This window comes from Peromyscus californicus, unplaced genomic scaffold (assembly GCF_007827085.1).
Source record: "Peromyscus californicus insignis strain IS unplaced genomic scaffold, ASM782708v3 Scaffold_4__1_contigs__length_199733344, whole genome shotgun sequence".
Classification (NCBI taxonomy): domain Eukaryota; kingdom Metazoa; phylum Chordata; class Mammalia; order Rodentia; family Cricetidae; genus Peromyscus; species Peromyscus californicus.
Window position 1 is genome coordinate 27,860,141 of NW_026294562.1, and position 19,408 is coordinate 27,879,548.

The 19,408-nt window shown below is 44.6% G+C and overlaps 1 protein-coding gene across 1 annotated transcript; it reads right to left on the bottom strand.

Moving 5' to 3' along the window:
* Positions 1–7,912: 7,912 nt before the first annotated feature.
* On the bottom strand, positions 7,913–10,263 carry LOC128095316 (interferon-induced protein with tetratricopeptide repeats 1-like). The gene is given in 3 exon segments (XM_052714180.1): positions 7,913–8,718; positions 8,721–9,295; positions 10,100–10,263. Coding segments are annotated over 3 exon segments (1,545 nt in total).
* Between the last annotated feature and the right edge of the window lie 9,145 nt (positions 10,264–19,408).

The window sequence follows — 19,408 nt, forward strand, 5'->3', positions numbered from 1 at the left end:
ACTGTGGTGTGCTCTTCCAGTCACAAGCAGGAAACTGAAACTGGAAAGTGAAACTAAAGCCTGAGGGTTATGCTCAGGGAAACTGAAAGCAAACAGGGATTGGCCTTCTGCTCTCTCCTCTGAACTGATGGGGAGAAGGCTCTGAAAGAGCCTGACAGGTCAGTTCCATTCAGCTCTCCAGAGAGACATCCCTGGCTCCAGGACATGTTGTTAGGATGTTAAAGGAGGTGATGTGGACATGAAGACACAGACTAGTATCTCCACAAGCACCATTGTTTCTCAGTCAAAAGAACTGAAGTTCTGCACTGTCTCCTTGGAACTGAACCACACTCATGGATTTGATGGCATGGCAAAGGGGAAGTTTGGGGATGGAGGAGTCTATCTGCAGGTGAGATCCCCCGCAGTCTGGAAGGGGTACATCCCAGCTGGTGTGGTGTGTAGCTGTCCTTAGGAACTTCTGCAGGTGTGATCTTTCAAGTCCTCTTCCCTCTACAGAGCTTTTAGGTCTATCTGAGGCTTTAGGAGTTTACCCTTCATTAACTAGACCAATTTCCCAGAGCCTACAGTCATGGAGTCTTGCTTTCTGTTACCTTCTCCTGAGGTGTCTGTTTGTAAAGGGCTCTTGCTAGCAGTCACAGACACATGAACAAGAGCCAAGCATAGAATCTCTAGAGAATGCTGTATTCACAGCCTTGATGCTATTCTATGCTAATGGCTGAGACCAGTGGAGGGAACTGCAGAAGGTGGGGTTCTGATTGGTTCATGCCAATGTCAAGTCCCTTATGCTGTTGTCTTGCTTTCTTGGTAACCTACATTCTCAACCCTATTGGTGTCTCATTGCTTAGCCTGGCCATTCATTGCTGTGTCCCCAAATTTAGCTCATCCTTCACTCCTCCAAATATAAAAATCATTGAAAAGGACATAAATATCTAACTCCATCTCCTTGATAGAATGATAATCTATTGTGAAAGTTTTCCTGACCATAAAGTTTTATCCCTAAACCTCAATCAGCTATCACCAGCAGGAGATGGGGGCTCCTTGGCCAAATTCCCAATGAGGTTTAATTATGAAGAACACAGAGGTATGTGTCAGGAGGTGCTAGGTGTATGACAGAGAGTATAAAAGCTTTTTATAAAGTCTGCCAATTGGGATCAGTCATCAGAATCCTTATTGGGGCAGAGAAATAAATCTAGAGGGTTATACTGTGACCTTCACAATATGTCATGACACATTTGCTGAGGGCCGTGGCAGTATATGACAGGTGACAACTTGTGTTTGACAAGTCGACCCACCAGATGTGTATGTCCCTAATGGGGAGTCTCACCTGGCAAAGCCGTGGGGTCACTGGTTATGGAAACAGGTTGTTTTCTGTCTAGAGCTTTCTCGGGTACCACTTGGATGCCTCCCTAATAAGAAGAGCTGTGGGGTGCTTTCCATGGTGCTTTGGTAGTATATCTTACATTTGGACACATATGTAGCTGTGAATTTCTGTTTAAGCTATGTACTTCTGATGAACAGAAATATTACCAGAGTATTCTTCTTTACTGACACAGGAAAGTAACAGTGTTCTTGATCCATGACAGCCTTTAACTCATTGTCCAAGACCTTAGAACAAGTCCAAAACAGATTAATCTGCTCCTACAGAGAATACACAAAGACTAATTCCCAGTGTTGTTTATTGCTAAATCAAGGCCAGGCTGTTTACATCAAAACATAGTCTTATAGTGGCTCCCTTTCTTCATGTCCCCTGACCACACAGACTTTAGCCAATGGTTTAATGTCTGAGACCCCTCACCAAGTTAGAGCTGTGTGCATGGGTCAATGTGACAACACTATCCTAAGAGAAGCTACATGACTTATCTGTGTTGTGAGAATGGGTGGGGCCCTGAAAATGTAACTAATACTTGTCCAGAGTTTGGTTGTGGAGAAGCAGCAGTGGCAGTGTGGCCATAGATGGCTGTGTGGAGCTATGTGACAGCTGCTGCAGAATGTGAGTGAAGTGTGTATGTGTGTGTGTGTGTGTGTGTGTGTGTGTGTGTGTGTGTGTGTGTGTGTGTGTGCTGAGTGAGAGTGATGAAGATTCATGAGAAAAATGTGAGGGAGGGAGTGGATGAAAGAGTGAGTAAAGAGTGAGTGTATAATCTAGCAGAAGTATGGGTGTGAGTGAGTGTGATAGAGAGCTGTGTGAAAGAGCTGCTGCTATATAGAGGAGCTGTGCTAGGAACTGTGTAAAGGGCTGTCTGGGGAGAGAGCTGTGTAGATGAGATGTTCAGCTGTGGCTGTGTGGAGATGTGTAACTGTGTGGCAGCAAGGAAGATGAAGCTGTGTAGAAAAGAGATGTAGAAAAGAAATGTGTGAAAAGAGAATGTGTAGCCATGTGATATATGTATGTATGTAAAGACATGTGGCTGTGTGCAGTATTGTGGAGATATGTAGCAGTGTGGAGACGGAAAGAGTCAGAGATCATTTCTTAAGATGAAGTAAAAGAAAGTTATCATCAGAAGGCATGTGTGTTTCCTTATTTCATCAGTCATAGAGAGATTAAAATTTATTCCTAATTACCCTCAGATTAAAAATAGTTTACCATCCCTCACTACTCTGAGGCATTCCTTTTGTTTTTGTTTTTGTTTTTGGAGACAGGAGATAATGTTTCTCTGTGTAGCTTTGTGCCTTTCCTGAAGCTCCCTCTCTAGACCAGGCTGGACTTGAACTCACAAACCTCTTCCTGCCCCTGCCTCCCGAGTGCTGGGATTAAGGGCATGAACCACCACCACCTGGCTGAGGTATTCCTTTTATTACGCTGAGAGGATTGGGGAAGCTGCTCTGTAGTGGGTAGCTGTTCCAGCTTTGACCTAGAAGCAATACCCCTAGTGAGGCTTCTGGTAACTACCACTCCTACCTATGACCTGCCCCTGGGTCAGGGCTGAGATGGGAACCCTTAAGACTGAAGATCCATTTGGGCCAGCCCTTTTAGTTCCTTGTGATTCTGGATGCTGGAAGTCAGAGTTCTGCAGAAAACCCTGTTGGACTACACCTCACCTCTCCCAGATCCTGTAACCAACCCCTTTACTGGCTGTAAGTTACCCCAAAATAAACCTCCTTTTAACTACATGGAGTTGCCTCTTTAAATCCCCACAGTATTGTTCTCTCACAGTCAGTGATACACATTGGTACCCCCCCCCCCAATCACAAACATTCACAACCCTGTCACATACCTCAGAAACACACTGAATAATTCATTTTAAAAACATAGGATTGAAAGGACCAAGGTAAATAAGGGTCTTTACTCAAAATTGTCTCCTCCATGCATTGAGTTTGTCTCTCTTAGAGACTTAGCTGAGTGTGAAATTGACTGTGACAACTGTCTGCTCATACAGTTACAGGACAACTGAGCGAAATCCAGAGAGTCCACATACAGCTCCTCTGAACCAGCCCTGTAACTGCCCTGCATAGAGTTCCTTGAACTGACCTTCAAGTGCATGGGAGTCACTCCGGCCTCTGTCCTACAGGCAGCTTCTCAGAAGCATGTTGAGCTCAGGACATGTTCTATTTCCTCTAAGCTACTCCATGTTGTAGGTTTTTCAGGCTGTCCCTTGCTAAAGGAGACTCCATTTGATAAGCCAGTGTAGATTCCATTTTGAGGAGATGTCACCAACCTGTGATCCACTGGACCGAGCCCATAAGTGTACCAAAATGATTCTTTCTTTAACAGTTCTGTGCTGTATCTTCAAAAAGGTGAAACAGAGAAGAACAGGAAGGTTTTCATTTTTCAATCCTTAACAGCATAGAGTAAGTGTTGTCTGCTCACACTCTCCTACTAATTATCCTTGCTTATCATTTAAGTTCCATAGAATTATTCCACAGTGGGTAGAATGCTGCTTGTCAGGGAACATTCCTAATAACTAGGTCAGCTTCTAAAACAAAATTGATTCATGCTTGGGGTAAAAGACAAAGCTCTGTGTACATGCATGTGAAAGCCAATCATGTTTGAGCACAATGCTTCCATGGAAATATATTGGAGTGTTTCATTTTCCAAATCACTACAGTCCATGGCAAGCAGAGGACCAAAATTGATTCTTCCCCTACTCCTATAAGGTGCCATTGGTGCCGGTTCTGTGCAGTTCAGGCACAGGCCGGTATTTCACCTCTTCCCCCTTTGTCTCTGTAATAAATGGAACCATTTATGATGCTGGCCAAAGAGTGTTAGGAAGAGAAGAAAGAAATAGCTAACTGTATGTGGGTGCATGTGCCTACAACCATGTATTTGTGATTATGTGTGTGTGTGTATGTGTGTGTGCGTGTGTGTGTGTGTGTGTGTGTGTGTGTGTGTGTGTGTGTGTGTGTCTAATGCACAGAGTAGAGATAAAAGGGAATGGGAAAATAAAGAAACCTTCAGGAAATGATGTGTCAGCGTAGGCTTTCAGACCCATCCCACTTATCCAAAGAAACTGTATGAGTTTGACCTTTTGTGAAAGGTCATGTCAACACTGCTAGCTGAGTTATTTCTGGCTCATTAGTGAGTAATTGGAATGGGCTGGCAGATTTAAATCCTCACTACATGTTTCAGTCATTAGAGAACATCTAAAGGAATTGTGCTCAGACTCTTGGATATCCCAACTGAACACACCCCAGAATTGAGATTTAAAATCAGTTTTAAACCAATCAATCAAGCCAGGTGGTGGTGGCACAAGCCTTTGAACACAGCACTCAAGAGGGAGAGGCAGGCAGAAGTTTGTGAGTTTGAGATCAGCCTGGTCTACAGAGTGAGTTGTAAGACAGCCAGGACTGCTTCACAGAGAAATGCTGTGAGAAAAATCAATCAATCAAACAAACAAATCAGAATTCTCAGGTGATTGTGTTGTGTGTCTGGGTTTGAACCAGGGACAAAATGGTCCTAGGCATCCTCTATAAATTTGAAATTGCTTGACTTAGCTGATCTGGGAATCAGCTAAGGGTCCAGTTCATCTTTCAGGGGTATGGTGAGGGACCCCAGGTGCAGTATTCTTTTTACATTGTACTTATTGCTCTTGCTGACTCTCTAGAGAAGAAGACGGCCAGTGTCTTCCTAATGCAAAAGAAGACATGGGAAAAGAATGTGATTATGTATGCTCTATTCACAGTAGGGTGCAGACAGATGTTAACACATGTCTCCTGACATGGTACAAATATGCAGCATAGGGAAGGTGTTCCATACAAATACCTATGACTTGTTCAAAGCCATCACTGTTCTTTTAAAATCTGTTATCTTAAGCCTATACAGAGTAGGTCTTAGTGACCTGTCTGCCTATCACTTTAGGAACAAATCCAATAGCTGGAGGTCACTGCCCACTCCACCCCCACCTTGATATCAGTGTTCTGGTCCTTCTGTCACATTAGCACTCACTGGAGAAATTGCTGTGCCACTTGGGGAAATTATAGTTGAAGGAAAGCATGGCAGTGACTATGGGTGATCCCAGGATGCTTTCCTGCTAAGGCCATAACAATCGTGGACACAAAATAGGCCACTGATCCACATTCACTTACCTGCTTCTCCGTCTTTGCTATGGAGTTTTCAATGTCCGTCCATGGAAAGTCCGGTTTGTAGACATTTGTCCTACATTTGACCTAGAGGTCACCGTAGAACATTTGGAACAGTAGTGGTAACTACCTACACAAAATCTACATATAATTAATAAGGACATTATTAGTTATACCTTGATACTCAAAAACAATACACAGTGATTTTACTTAACTTTATTAATTTAATGTATTTTCCCCGGCCAGCGGGGTGTCAACGGGGGTGACCCACCTGCGGGAGAGAATGAGAGGGACGGGGGAGACACAAAAGGACTACAGCAAGACAGTGTGTTCTGATCAAGCTGCAAATTTTATTCTCCGCAGCAAGGCTTATATAGCATGGGAGGGGGAGGGAAGGAGGGAAGGGGTGCATGACATGCCATACGTGCAGGTGAAGGGGGACTTGCAGGTGAAGGACTATGTGCAAGACATGCAAGTCATGAGGCTGCTAGGTGGTAAGGTCACTGGTCAGGGCACATTGTTCTGTTGCTATGCTACCTGACCTGCCTGACCTGTTCTTTATCTTTGGGGGCATCTGGTTTAGGGTAGGGGCTTGTTCTCTGGCTTAGCTAGTACTTTTCCATGGTCCATGTTTGGTCTCTGACAGTATTTCACATGTATTTACTTTGTGGGCTTTCTCATTCAATCTCTCCTTTTCCTCTCTCTCTCTCTCTCTCTCTCTCTCTTTCTCTCTCTCTCTCTCTCTCTCTCTCTCTCTCTCTCTCTCTCTCAATATTGTGTCACCCATGCTTGTCCTTGCACAGCTGTGGAGGGCACACCTCCACTTGCTGTAGTTTCGTCCATGCAGCTGAGTGAATGGGAAGACTAGGATAACAACAGGAGACTATACTCAGAGGGGATGAGGAAGAGCAAAGAAAACCCCAAAGAGCTGACAGGACAGCTAAACAGCAGGAGCAAGGACAGAGGAGATGCAGAGGATGGGGAAGTGCTCCTGACCATGGGCAGTGTGGGTCAGCAGACACAGAGCACATGGGTGCATGCTGGGCTTGCTGAGACCAGGACCTAGGAACCACAGGGTACTTTAATCAAGGGGAGAATTTTAACCATTTATGTTCTCTAGTTTAGACCCTCCAGACTACAACTCTCATGGAGGTAAGTGAAGGGGAAAAAAATTAGTGACAACAGGACACCCCAGGTGTCTGAAACATCCAGTTTCTGACCCACATATCATCCCGTGAAAAAACTAGTAAAGGTGTGTCCCCTTGGGCAAGTGTGAAAATGCTCTCCTGGAAGAGAAGAGTCTGCAAAATTCCCAGAACCCAGCTTGTGAATCAAGCTGTGTGCCCTCCCGCTCTCTCCCAATCTTTCCTTCTCCAACCCATCGTTTGTTCCCTCAGTTACTCTTCCTCAACATCCACTGAAAATATTAGGGAGCAGTATTATGAATCTTGAGTTTTCCTTTGCTTGAATGTATTAAACATGTTTTTGGCTTATCAAAGAAACATCTCTTAGAAATATCAGAGGTATTTCCCCAAATATCAGGTGAATGAACCCTAAACCCTTCCCTGGAAACATAATCCCTACTGAGAAACAGCAGCTGTCAGGTAGCAAGGCAGCATCAGTCACCCTTACTATCCCATGATGTGGAGGATGAAATATAGCCTTCATCTTTACACCGACCCCTTGCAGGGTTTATGTGCAGAACTTTCTTTCCTACCTGTCACTAGACTTCTGTTAGTTGATTCTGCTATCCCAAGCCTTCTTGAGGACACTGAAGGGATATCCTTTCCATTCTGTCAACAAACTACACTGGAAGACTTTGTGATTCAAGGAACTTTACTGAATATATTTTATTTGAGGGGAAAAGATCCAATATAACACACTATCAATAGCACAGAAAAAGTGCACAAATCTCCTTATATCATCTTCTGTCTGTAAGTTCCCTGCAGGTTTCCTCTGCTTGGCTTTTCCCAAACTGAAGACTATTATAGGCTGTGAATGATTCTGCAGTAAGGGGAGACCTCTCAGCTTTCAAACTCTCCCCTTTGCTCACTTGGTTTTCTCTGACACTGCACTGTACTAAGAGTATCTGCTAACCTAAAGGGAAAGCTTCCTTGGAGAAGACCTCTTTGTCCAGGACACTGGCAGGCAGAGGATGGAAGACTTTCGTTCCCAAGACACAGACATAAGGAAAAGATGTCGTAGGATCTCACAGCTCAAGGGAGTGCAGATCAGCAGGGGTCAGTCCTGGTCAGTAAGTGAGCAGGTGCAGTGGGGTGCAAGTTCCTTATAAACACCACAATGAGGGGTGACAGAGAGGTTGGAGAAAGAAACTGGGAAGGAGGCTGGGAACCCTCAGTTATGAGTACATTCACTTCACAGAGGTGAGCTGCACTCAAAACTCATTGTTCACTTCCCCAGGGAGCCTCAGAGCCAATTCATAGCACTGTAGTGCCGCTTCCTTGTCCCCCTTCAGTTTGCGGATGAAGCCCAGCAAGCAATAGCTCTCCACTATTCGAACATGCTGGCGAGCACATCTTGTGGCCATTCTCTCTAACCTTGAAAGTAGTTTCCTCCAGACAAAGTTTTCTTTGTCCAGTTTAAGACCTATTAAGTACTGGGTGATCACATCATCCTCTGATTTCCGATGAATGTGTTGGTAACGGCCATAGCGTAAATGAATATCCTGTTCTTTGTGACACTCAAGATTACTGTTCAGTTCCTTCATGTTCAGCGCCTTCTGGAAATTTGCCTCTGCTTCTTCGTGTTGGCCAATTTCTGCCTGTACTTCAGCCATGCAAACATAAGCCATCTCAAATCTGGGCCTGAGTTTCACAGTCTCTTGAAATTCAAAAACGGCCTGTTGTGCCGCCTGCCTTTGGGCCGGCTTATCGCTGGATGTCCTCAGTTGCATCACATGTCTATGGTAGCAGAGCCCTAGTTGGTAATGCAGGTAGCCAGAGGCAGGTGACGCCTGCAAGGCCCTGTGTAGCAGAGGGAAAGCCTTGTCTAGGCAGCCTTTCCTTTGGTAACACTTGGCTATAGAGCGAAATGTATAATGTTGGCAGGATGTGCTACTGAGGGCTTCTTCAATGTGTGTTTCTGCTTCCGCTGCTTCTCCTAAATCCTGAAGCTTCAGCGCAAGATACACTTTAATATTCGGATCTTCTGGATTTAACCTGACAGCCTTCCTTAGGGGTTTAGAGAGATATTATTGTCATCAAAGTCTGTGTGATAGGCTGCAACGGCATAGCCAATGTTGTATTCAGGGTTTTTAGGATCCTCTCTCAAAGCTCTTTTAAAGCAGCCCATGGCTGGTATATAATTGTTTCGTCCACTCTTCAGAAAGACCCAGCCTTTCTCATATTCCATCTCGGCATACTCCATACTATAGCTGAAGGTACTGCCCAATTCCTTGCGAGTGTTCTCCACCTTGTCCAGGTAGTTCTGGGTTTCAGCCAGGCTGCCCATGTGGTAATGCACCCAGGCACAGTTGCCCCAAGTAACCAGGCTTCTCTTGCCCAACTGCTCTCCCTGGATCAAGGCTTCTGCTTCTTTCAAGCTCTGCAGGGCTTCCTCATGCTGGCCTTTCAGGTGTTTCACATAGGCCCTGAGGTTGAGCATCCCCACTGAGTGTTTGATGTCTAGGAACTCAAGGTCCTCAGAGATCCTCATTTCCAAATCAGGTATGTCAAGGTCTTCCAACATCAGATTCCATGTGAAGTGAAAATTCAGTTCAATCAGATTCTCCCTGACCTGATCACTGCCAGCATTCTCTCTGTGAGAAGGAAGTAGGTGAATTGTTAATGGCCCAAAAATTGCCAATTAACTCCAAGACACACACATTTCACAAGATTCTTATTAACTTCCTGAAAGTCTGACATTATTTTCCTTTAGAATTTCTTGGTTATTTTCAATCAATCTCTCATCTCCATTAATTGGTACTGCCAGAGACCTCTTGTACATGCATGTACATGAACCTGTACTTACAAACTTAGGTTGTAAGTTAATCCTTTCAGTCAAGACTGGACATTGCCACGCAGATATAGGCACACAAACATACATGTCAGAGTCCTTATCTGAGGTTTGGAACTCTAAAATTCTATTCCCCCTTTCCTTATGTCTTTGAGGACTATGTGTATAAATTTATTCCACCTGAGCTGACATAGACAGGACCTGTCTGTGTGGTAAACACTGAATGTGGAGGAGAAGTCTCTGGGGGTCTGCCTATTTCATCTCAGACACAAACAAGGAGCTGTTCTCCATAGGTGATGCAGAACTAATGGACATGCTCTCTGCCTTGTGACTCTGGGGATATGACTCTTCTCTAGAACTTTATCTTTGGATGATGTAGCTGGGGAGCTTCCGAAGAGTAAGTCAACTTAGCTCTCCCCTCCTATGGTTACAAAGAATCCCTTTATTTTAAAGATGCTTATACAACTTCATGCCTTTTCTTGTTTCCCTATAGAGCAGTACAAGTAGTTCCAAACTATGTATCACTCCTGTCTCAGAGAACCACCTATAGAATCTAGTCAGTTAGCTTCAGGGTAGTAACCCAAAAGCAAGCAGCTTGGAGACAAACCTGTGCTCAGAAGGCAAAAAGGCCTTTGGTCCTGTTGGTAGCAGTCTCTGCCAGAGACCAGAGATGCCATAGTGCTTAAACCAGCTGTCTTCACTTTTCACCTGGCCGTGCCAAGAGTAGTAGAATACAGGTGTGTTCTTACCCATATCAGAGCACACTAGCATTGTGCCCATAAGGGTAGGCTAATGGAAACAGACAGCCATCTAGACATCTCATGGATCAGTCAATTGGTCAGGTTTGCTCACCCATACCTCATGCCTCCCTCCATGAATGTTATGAACAATGCACTAGCGACCAATGATGGCCCCTCTCTTCCAGGTCCCAATTTTACTAGACCATAGTGGTTTTCAGCCTTCCTAATCCTGTAGCCATTTAATACAGGAAAGCATCTTGTGGTGATTGCCAACCTTGAAGTTATTTCATTACCACTTCATAATTGTAATTTTGCTACTGTAATGAATCATAATATAAACATCTGATATTTGTCTCCCAGAAGGATCGTGGCACATATTTGAAAACTGTTGTACAAAAGGAACTTTGTCTTCTTTCTTTCAGTGAAATTCCCACTCATAATCCCACAGTAAATCTTTAGGAAACCACCTTCTGTGGAACATTAACATCCATTTTCTATACTGTAAAAATGGAACATAAAACCACCATTTACTCAATGGACGTTTGTGTGACTGTGAGCTTTGGCACACTGAGTCCTGAATTAAAATTCACCTTAGTCTAGAAACCTTCTGTCCAACTCAAATCCTCTTCCTTTTCCTTTGACTAGTTTTCAGTGCAGAACTTCCCTAAACATTATTGTCTTGAGGACCATGTAGTGCATGCAACAGGTAAAGGACCATGACTGAAATGATGTGATGTTTGGTCAGGATTGCATTTTCCTCCTTTACCTCTAAAGAGTATAGTTTCATGGAAAGCTTCCCAGTCAGTGCAAAAGTCAGCTTTCTCCTTCACGGGTTTTTCAATATGTACATCTTATACAAGTACAGTAGGAGAACAAGTGAGGAAACTGAGGTGGTTGCAACAACACATGGACAACTGTCATTCTTCCCCTTAATGATCTAAGCACTGGAACTGACATTCATCAGCTGATGTAGGCTCCTTCATCACCACTGCCTCCAGTTCCTGCTACCCTGGACAGGCACACCTCTAGCCTTCGTCCTCACACATTTTTTAGCCTTTGTCAATTGTCAACTTTGTCTCTATCACTTTAATTATTCATTAAAGAATGGTAATGTAAGTGTGAAATGACACACAAAAGGTTGTTGAATTTGTAGAAATCAGTCACTACAACAAAGAAGGTAAGAGAAAGTTGAAGAAGGGTCCATTTTGCCCAAGGGATGCATAAAATTTGTACATAAACAATGATCACAGAAAAGTATAAAATCATCTAAAAGAAATTAAAATAGAAAATCATGGAATGATAATTTGTATTAATGAGGCAGAATAGCATTCATATTGTTCACCAAAGGCCCTTGAAGGGAAAGCTGTTACCTCCTAGACTTTGGGAGAAGATCTGCAACTCATGGAGAGCTGCCCATGTCTCCTCCATTAAGAGCTATTCTTGTTGGGGAGGTCCTTGATCTGGCTAATAATGTGCCCAGGAAAGGCAAGTTTACCTTCATCCACACTGAAGAGATAGGAGGAATACTTGTCCCTTCAATGAGGTAATGGATTTTCTTTCCCAGAGTGTCTTCTCCCTGTAGTGCAATGCCTAGCAGCTGCCATGAGTTTGGGCTGAGCCTGCCTGCCTTCTGAGCCCTGACCTGGAAGGTAGGACTATTCTGCCCATTCCCCCATACTTGTCCTTTCTTTCTCCTCTAAAGTTGCCCTCCCAGCCATGTGGCTGCTTGTACAACCTGTTGCTGTCCTTCAGGAAAGCCTCAACACAATATGCCTGCGGATCCCATACCCCTGTTCTTCTCTATTCTCCTATTCTGAGCAACTAAGCACCCTAAGAGGACACCCAGTCTTCACCTTATCACTAAGATAATACAATTACCCAAAGAACCACAGATTCAATGCAATCCCTATTCCGAGGCACATGACAGTTTTGAAATGAAGCTATAAATCTCAAATTGTCTGAAATGTCCCAACATGCTACAATAATAAAAGTGATTTTTGAAAACATAGAATTAGACTCACTATAGTCTAAAACCATCAACATATTTTTGTGCTACCATGAGTACTCCAGTAAGAGAAAAAGGACATATATGACATGGAGATTTAATTACATAGAGACGCAAGGGCAGCCACTGAATGCATGGCTGAGCCCTTCTGTCTAGGCTGCCACAGGAAAAAAACTATGGACACAGAGGCTTACACAACAGAACTTTGCTACTTGTAACTTAGCAAATTATAAATCTCAGATTAAATTGCCTGCCTATATATTACCTCACCTACTAGGTGTTTCTTCTTGACTTGCAGGGGGCCATAGCCTTTTCCATGATCAGGAGGTCTTTCCTGTCTGAGCCATGACTTTGAGTGTGTGTGTGTGTGTGTGTGTGTGTGTGTGTGTGTGTGTGTGTGTATGTGTGCGTGCACTTGTGTGTTTGTGTGTGTGCATGTGTATGCGTGTGCATGCACGTATGTGTGCGTGTGTGTGCGTTTCTGCATGCCTGTGCTTGCATGTGTGTGTGCATATGCTTACATGCATCTGTGCGTGTTTGTGTGTGTGTGTGTGAGTGTGTGTGCGTGTTTGTGTGTGTGCATGTTTGCGCCTGTGTGTGTGCGGGTCTGTGTGCACTTGTGTGCACACGCCTGTGTGTGTTCCTGTGTGTATGTACATGACATGTGTGCGTGTTCATGTGTGCAGGTGTGTATGTGTGGGGTGGGGGGCATGTATTTATAAGCGGCACCAATGTCAAGGCATGCATATGAAGGTCAGAGGACAGCATTAGGCACTCATCTTTACAAGCTTGTGTTGGCAGAAGGAAAGCCAAGGCTTCCCTCTCTTCTCTCAGTAGAAACACTGAGATTGTAATCCTCATGCTTGCTTGCCAAGCCCTTGACCCACTCAACCCTCTGAGCTGCACCATTTGATGTCTCCAAGGGAAGCAAGTGTGATGCTCATTCCTTCCTTTCTTATGACATTTCAGATCTTAAGGATAGTGGCTTGAGATTGGGGACCACAAAGACAGCAGCATCAGTGACCATGAAGGAAGCCAGTTTGCAGAGAAAACCTGTAGCCCTTCCTTTCCTAGGCTTCAAGAAATGGACAGAGGATAGTCAAAATGCCCTTGATGTACCAACCTGAAGAAGAGACAGGGCTCTTTGTTCATGCCATGTAAATGGTCATGTGGAATGTCATTTTGTATGCTGTGAATATGTGTTGCTCTGATTGGTTGATAAATAAAATGCTGATTGGCCAGTAGCCAGGCAGGAAGTATAGGCAGGATAAGCAGACAAGGAGAATGCTGGGAAGAGGAAGGCTGAGTCAGGAGTCACCAGCCAGACACAGAGGAAGCACCTTGACAAGGCCACACTTAGAAAAGGTACCAAGCCCAGTGGCTAAATATAGATAAGAATTATGGGTTAATTTGAATGTAAGAGCTGGTCAGTAATAAGCCTGAGCTAATGGCCAAGCAGTTAGTTATAAATAATATTAATCCTCTGTGTGATTGTTTCATAAAAGGCTGGAGGAAAGTGGGTGAGGGAATTGTCCCGACTGTGGGTCAGGCAGGACACAGGAAACTTCTGACTGCATTGAGCCTCATGGCCCAGTGTACCACAAATCTTAAAAGTTCTTATTAATAAAAATAAACCCAGAGCCAGGTATTGGGGTGAACCCTGAATGATCAGAGAAACAGAACAAGCCACAGCCACCTCACCTTGCCAATTCCTCAGCTGATCATTTTTCCTCAGACTGGAAGCCTCTGAGAACTCATCCAAATAGATGTCAGCTGAACTGCTGCCAAAAAACCTAAAAGCTTAATCAGCTCTAGTTCCTGGTTTTCATGCCTTATATACCTTTCTTCTTTCTGCCATCACTTCCTGGGATTAAAGTCATGAGTCACCATGCCTGGCTGTTTCCAGTGTGACTTTGAACTCACAGAGATGCAGATGAATCTCTGCCTCCCAAGTGATAGGATTAAAGGCATGTGTGCCACCATTTTTTGGCCTTTATGTCTGTTTAGTGCCTGTTCTGTCCTCTGACTCCAGAAAAGTTTATTAGGATGTACAATATATTGGGGGTCACAATATATCACCACAGCCCAGTGCTCTTTGAGCTTATCCCTCTGATCACTAGTAACTTCTCATTTTCCAGAGTGCTGTTTTGTAATGAAATGTCTCTATCTCTGTTAGTAATCATGTGGCCATGGTCCAGTTCATTGATGTTGGAAACAAATAATTGTATATTTCAAAATATCCCAGGGAAGGTTTCCCAATTGTGACTAGACTCAGGCCTTTACATGTAATGTTTGATGAGCCAGGCTAGAAAGAGACAAAAGCATAAGAAGTTTCTGTCCTCTTAGTCTCTGTTTCTGCCTGTTTCTCTCTGTCTCTGTCTCTCCGAAATAATCAAATGCATGGTTATTTCTTCTTTTACAGAGCATTTAGTAAAGATGGAGAGATTTCTGTAGGCAGAGTAAACATGACCTGGGGTATCAGATTCAGTCCTGCTTTTCTTTGCTTTTCCTGACTACAGCAGTGCAGATTGAATTAGAAATTGTGCCCAAACCTTATGGGAAATAAAGGCATTGGCAGGGCAGCTAAAATCACCTGAAATCTGAGCACCAGATGTCCAGGAAGATCTGCCTAGTTGGGAGGCTCACAAGGATCCTGCTGGGGACCTGTGCCCCAAGGAGGAGGCACATGCACTTGTGCATAAGTCCATGCAGCAGAAGCTGAGCAGCACAGAGGCAGCAGCCATTTGTGTGGGCAACCTGGACAGAGAGTAGCCCCAATCCCACAGCCCTGTGGTGGCTCAGGGTCCCCTGTGAATTTGGAAATCTCCAGCCTTTCTCATTCTGCAGGAATGCCTTTGCAAACCAAAGTCTTAAGCACCTGGGTCACTGACTCTGTGATAATAACCATCACCTGACAGGTCCTACAGCCTTTTGCACTCTACTTACTTCGGCTCCATATTTTTCTACCACTGTGAACTCTGTATTCTATTTCATCATTCCCCATCAGCCCTCAGCCTCCTCCATAATCATGTACGATAGATCGTCCTATGTATAAAGACAGAAGAATAATGCTCCAAGTCAAGAGAGGCTCACTGTAGCAAAGAGTCAGTGCAAACACCTCCACTGACTGGCACTTTTAATCTGAATGGCAATTTCAAACATAAAAACCCAGGGCTGTTCCCATAAATAAGATTTGACTGGGTACCTGGTATTTCTTGAATATACATAGTACATATTGCATGTGCAGTGAATATATATGTTATATGTATTCACACAGAAACCTTGAACAGCATCTCAAGGGGTACCTCTGCTGGGTACATCTCAAGGACAATAAAAGAGTGGGGTCTGGGCATTGGAAGGAGGATACTCTAAGCAGCTGCTTTCTTTGGGGGCTCTAAGTAGGTAGAGTGGTAACTTGTCCATTCCTGAAGTTCTCATTGGTAACTGTCTCTCTCTGTGAGATGACCATGCTAAAGTCTCCCCAGGTGTTTCCAACTACATGTGTGAGACAGCCTTTAAAACTAAAGCCAGCTTGCTGTCACCCATCCAGCCCCTACCAACAGCACACCCATTACACAGAGTCCCTGGACACTCAGGACAATCAGCATCCTTCTTCCCTTTCCAGTAGTAGAAAGAGAAGGCAGAAGACAGAACAAAGGAACAGAAGCAGACTCAGTCAGACCTGGCTTGAAGCAAATGTCTGTGTCCTGGGTCACTCAAACTGCAGAGCAGGGAAATCCTTACCCCATGGGTGCTGTGAAGGTGGCAGCAGTTCTCTGGGTTCTCACCAGGACAGGCTCCTCAGAATCCTGCCTTGACTCTCTGCTGTCTTGTGGACTTGCACACCAACTGGACTCTCAGGGAAGGGCTGGGAGACAGCTCTGTGAGCTGTGGTGTGTGTTTGTGCTTTTATAGTCACAGTAGGAACCTGAAACAGAAAGTGAAACTAATGCCTGCAGGTTTTCCTCAGGGAAACTGAGGGCAAACAGGTGTGGGCCTTCTGCTCTCTCCTCTGAACGTATGGGAAGAGGGAATCTGAAACAGAGTGACATGTCCAGAGAGACATATCTGGCACCAGGACATGTTGTTAGGATATTAATGGAGGTGATGTGGACATGAAGATACAGACTGGCATCTCCACATGCACCATTGTTCCTCAGTCAAAAGAACTGCAGTTCTGCACTGTCTCCTTGGAACTGAACCACACTCATGGATTTGATGGCATGGCAAAGAGGAAATTTGGGGATGGAGGAGTCCATCTGCAGGTGAGATTCCCCTGCAGTCTGGAAGGGGTACATCCCAGCTGGTGTGGTGTGTGGCTGTCCTAAAGGAACTACTGCAGCTGTGGTCATTCAAATCCTTTTCTGTCTGCAGAGCTTCTCAGTCTACCTGAGGCTTTAGGAGTTTACCCTTCATTAATTAGGCCAGTTTCCCAGAGCCTACAATCATGGAGTCTTGCTTTCTATTACCTTCTCCTGAGGTTTCTGTTTGTAAAGCCTCTTGCTAGCAGTCACAGACACATGAACAAGAGCCAAGCATAGAATCTCTAGAGAATGCTGTATTCACAGCCTTGATGCTATCCTATCCTAAAGGTGAGACCAGTGGAGGGAATTGCAGAAGGTGGGGCTCAGATTGGTTCAGGCCAATGTCTGGCCCCTTGGTCTGTTGTCTTGTTTTCTTGGTAACCTACTTTCTCAGCCATATTGATGTCTGTTTCTTTAGCCTGGCCATTCATTGCTGTGTCCCCAAATATAGCTCATCCCTCACTCCTCCAAATATAAAAAAAAATCATTGAAAGGGACTTAAATAACTAACTCAATCTCCTGATAGAATGATAAACTCTCATGAAGTTTCCCTAACCAGAGAGTTTTATCCCTAAACCTCAATCAGCTTACACCGGCAGGAAATGGAGGTTTCTTGACCACTTTCCCAATGAAGTTTAATTATGAAGAAGATGGAGGTATGTGTCTGTGTCGTGGCTAGGTGTGTGATACAGAGTTTAAATGCTTTTTATAAAGTCTGCCTCCTGGGATCCGCCACCAGAATCCTTAGTGTAGAGAGAATTAAATATAGAGGTTTATAAATTTGCTGATGGCCATGGCAGTATATGACAGGTGACAACTAGTGTTTGACAAGTCAACCCACCAGATGTGTATGTCCCTAATGGGGAGTCTCACCTGGCAAAGCCATTGGTCACTGGCTGTGGAAACAGGTTGTTTTCTGTCTATAACTTTCTCAGGTACCGCTTGGATGCCTCCCTAATAAAAAGAGCTGTGGAGTGCTTTCCATGGTGCTTTGGTAGTATGTTTTCCATTTCTAGACACACATTTAGCTGTGGATTTCTGTTTAAGCTATGTACTTCTGATGAACAGAAATATTACCAGAGTATTCTTCTTTACTGACACAGGAAACTAAGTGTTCTGTACCCATGACAGCCTTTAACTCATTTTGCAAAGACCTTAGAACAAGTCCAACACAGATTAATCTGCTCCTACAGAGAATAAACAAAGACTAATTCCCAGTGTTGTTTTTGCTACATGAAGGCCAGGCTGTTTACATCAAGACAGAGTCTTGTATTGGCTCCCTCTGTTCATGTCCCCTGACCACACAGGCTTCAGCCAAGGTTTTAATGTCTGAGACCCCTCACCAAGTTAGAGCTGCGTGCATGGGTCAATGTGACAACACTATCCTAAGAGAAGCTATGTGACTTATCTGTGTTGTGAGAATGGGTGGGGCCCTGAAAATGTAACATATACTTGTCCAGATTTTGGTTGTGGGGCAGCAGTGGCCGTGTGGCGAGAGATGGCCATGTAGGGCTATGTGACAGCTGCTGCAGAATGTGAGTGAAGTGTGTGTGTGTGTGTGTGTGTGTGTGTGTGTGTGTGTGTGTGTGTGTGTGCTGAGTGAGAGTGAAGAAGACTCATGAGGAAAGTGTGACGGAGTGAGGGGGCGAAAGAGTGAGTAAAGAGTGAGTGTATAATCTAGCAGAAGTACGGGTGTGAGTGAGTGTGAGAGAGAGCTGTGTGAGAGAGGTGCTGCTATGTAGAGGAGCTGTGCCTAGGAACTGTGTAAAGGGCTGTCTGGTTAGGGAGCTGTGTAAATGAGATGTTCAGCTGTGGCTGTATGGAGGTTTGTAACTGTGTGGAGGCAAGGAATATTAGCTCATCTCACTCACAGATAGAGAAAAGAACCACTAACAATTAAATCCTCAAACCCTTACATTCACCCTAGGTTATTTACACAAGACTCTAATTTAAGAGATTTACTGCTCATATTCCTGGGATGAAGATTTAGCCACTTGCTAGATACTGAGTTAAAGCAGTTACTTCCCACTGACCCAAGGAGTTGCCTACAAGGCCAGGCAGGCAATAGGTGCCAAGCTTCTTTCTTGTGCAAATTAGGTTTGTATTCCTCCTCAGCCAGGTGCTATTCCTAGATTTTCTCCTCAGCAATTACTCTGAGTGCAAGTGCTTTTACTAACCAAATACTACAAGCTCTGACATAGGTTCCTTAGTCACCTAACATATGTCCCCCTCCCTATCAGAAAGCAGCTGCAGCCAGGACGAGTGGGAACAGCAGCGCCAAAGACAGTTGACTTTCTTGTGACATATTGACCCCTAACATTTTATCTAGCCATTTCTAGATTATAGTTTGAGCACACAAGTTCCCTAATTGAGCACTGGGAGAGGAGGATTGATGGAGAAGAACAAAGATGAGGATGGAGATGGAAAGAACTAGGTAGAATGATGAGAGAACAGCAGGAGGGACTGAGAGCAGGAGGGACTGAGAGCAGGAGGGACTGAGAGCAGGAGGGACTGAGAGCAGGAGGGACTGAGAGCAGGAGGGACTGAGAGCAGGAGGGACTGAGAGCAGAAGGGACTGAGGGCAGGAGGGACCGAGAGCAGGAGGGACTGAGAGCAGGAGGGACTGAGAGCAGAAGGGACTGAGAGCAGGAGGGACTGAGAGCAGGAGGGACTGAGAGCAGGAGGGACCGAGAGCAGGAGGGACTGAGAGCAGGAGGGACCGAGAGCAGAAGGGACTGAGAGCAGGAGGGACCGAGAGCAGGAGGGACCGAGAGGAGATAAGAGAGCAGAAAAGAAACTGAGTAGATAGAATCACCATAGGAGAATAAAGTGAATGGACAAAAGAACTCAGTGTGCTTAGATTCATT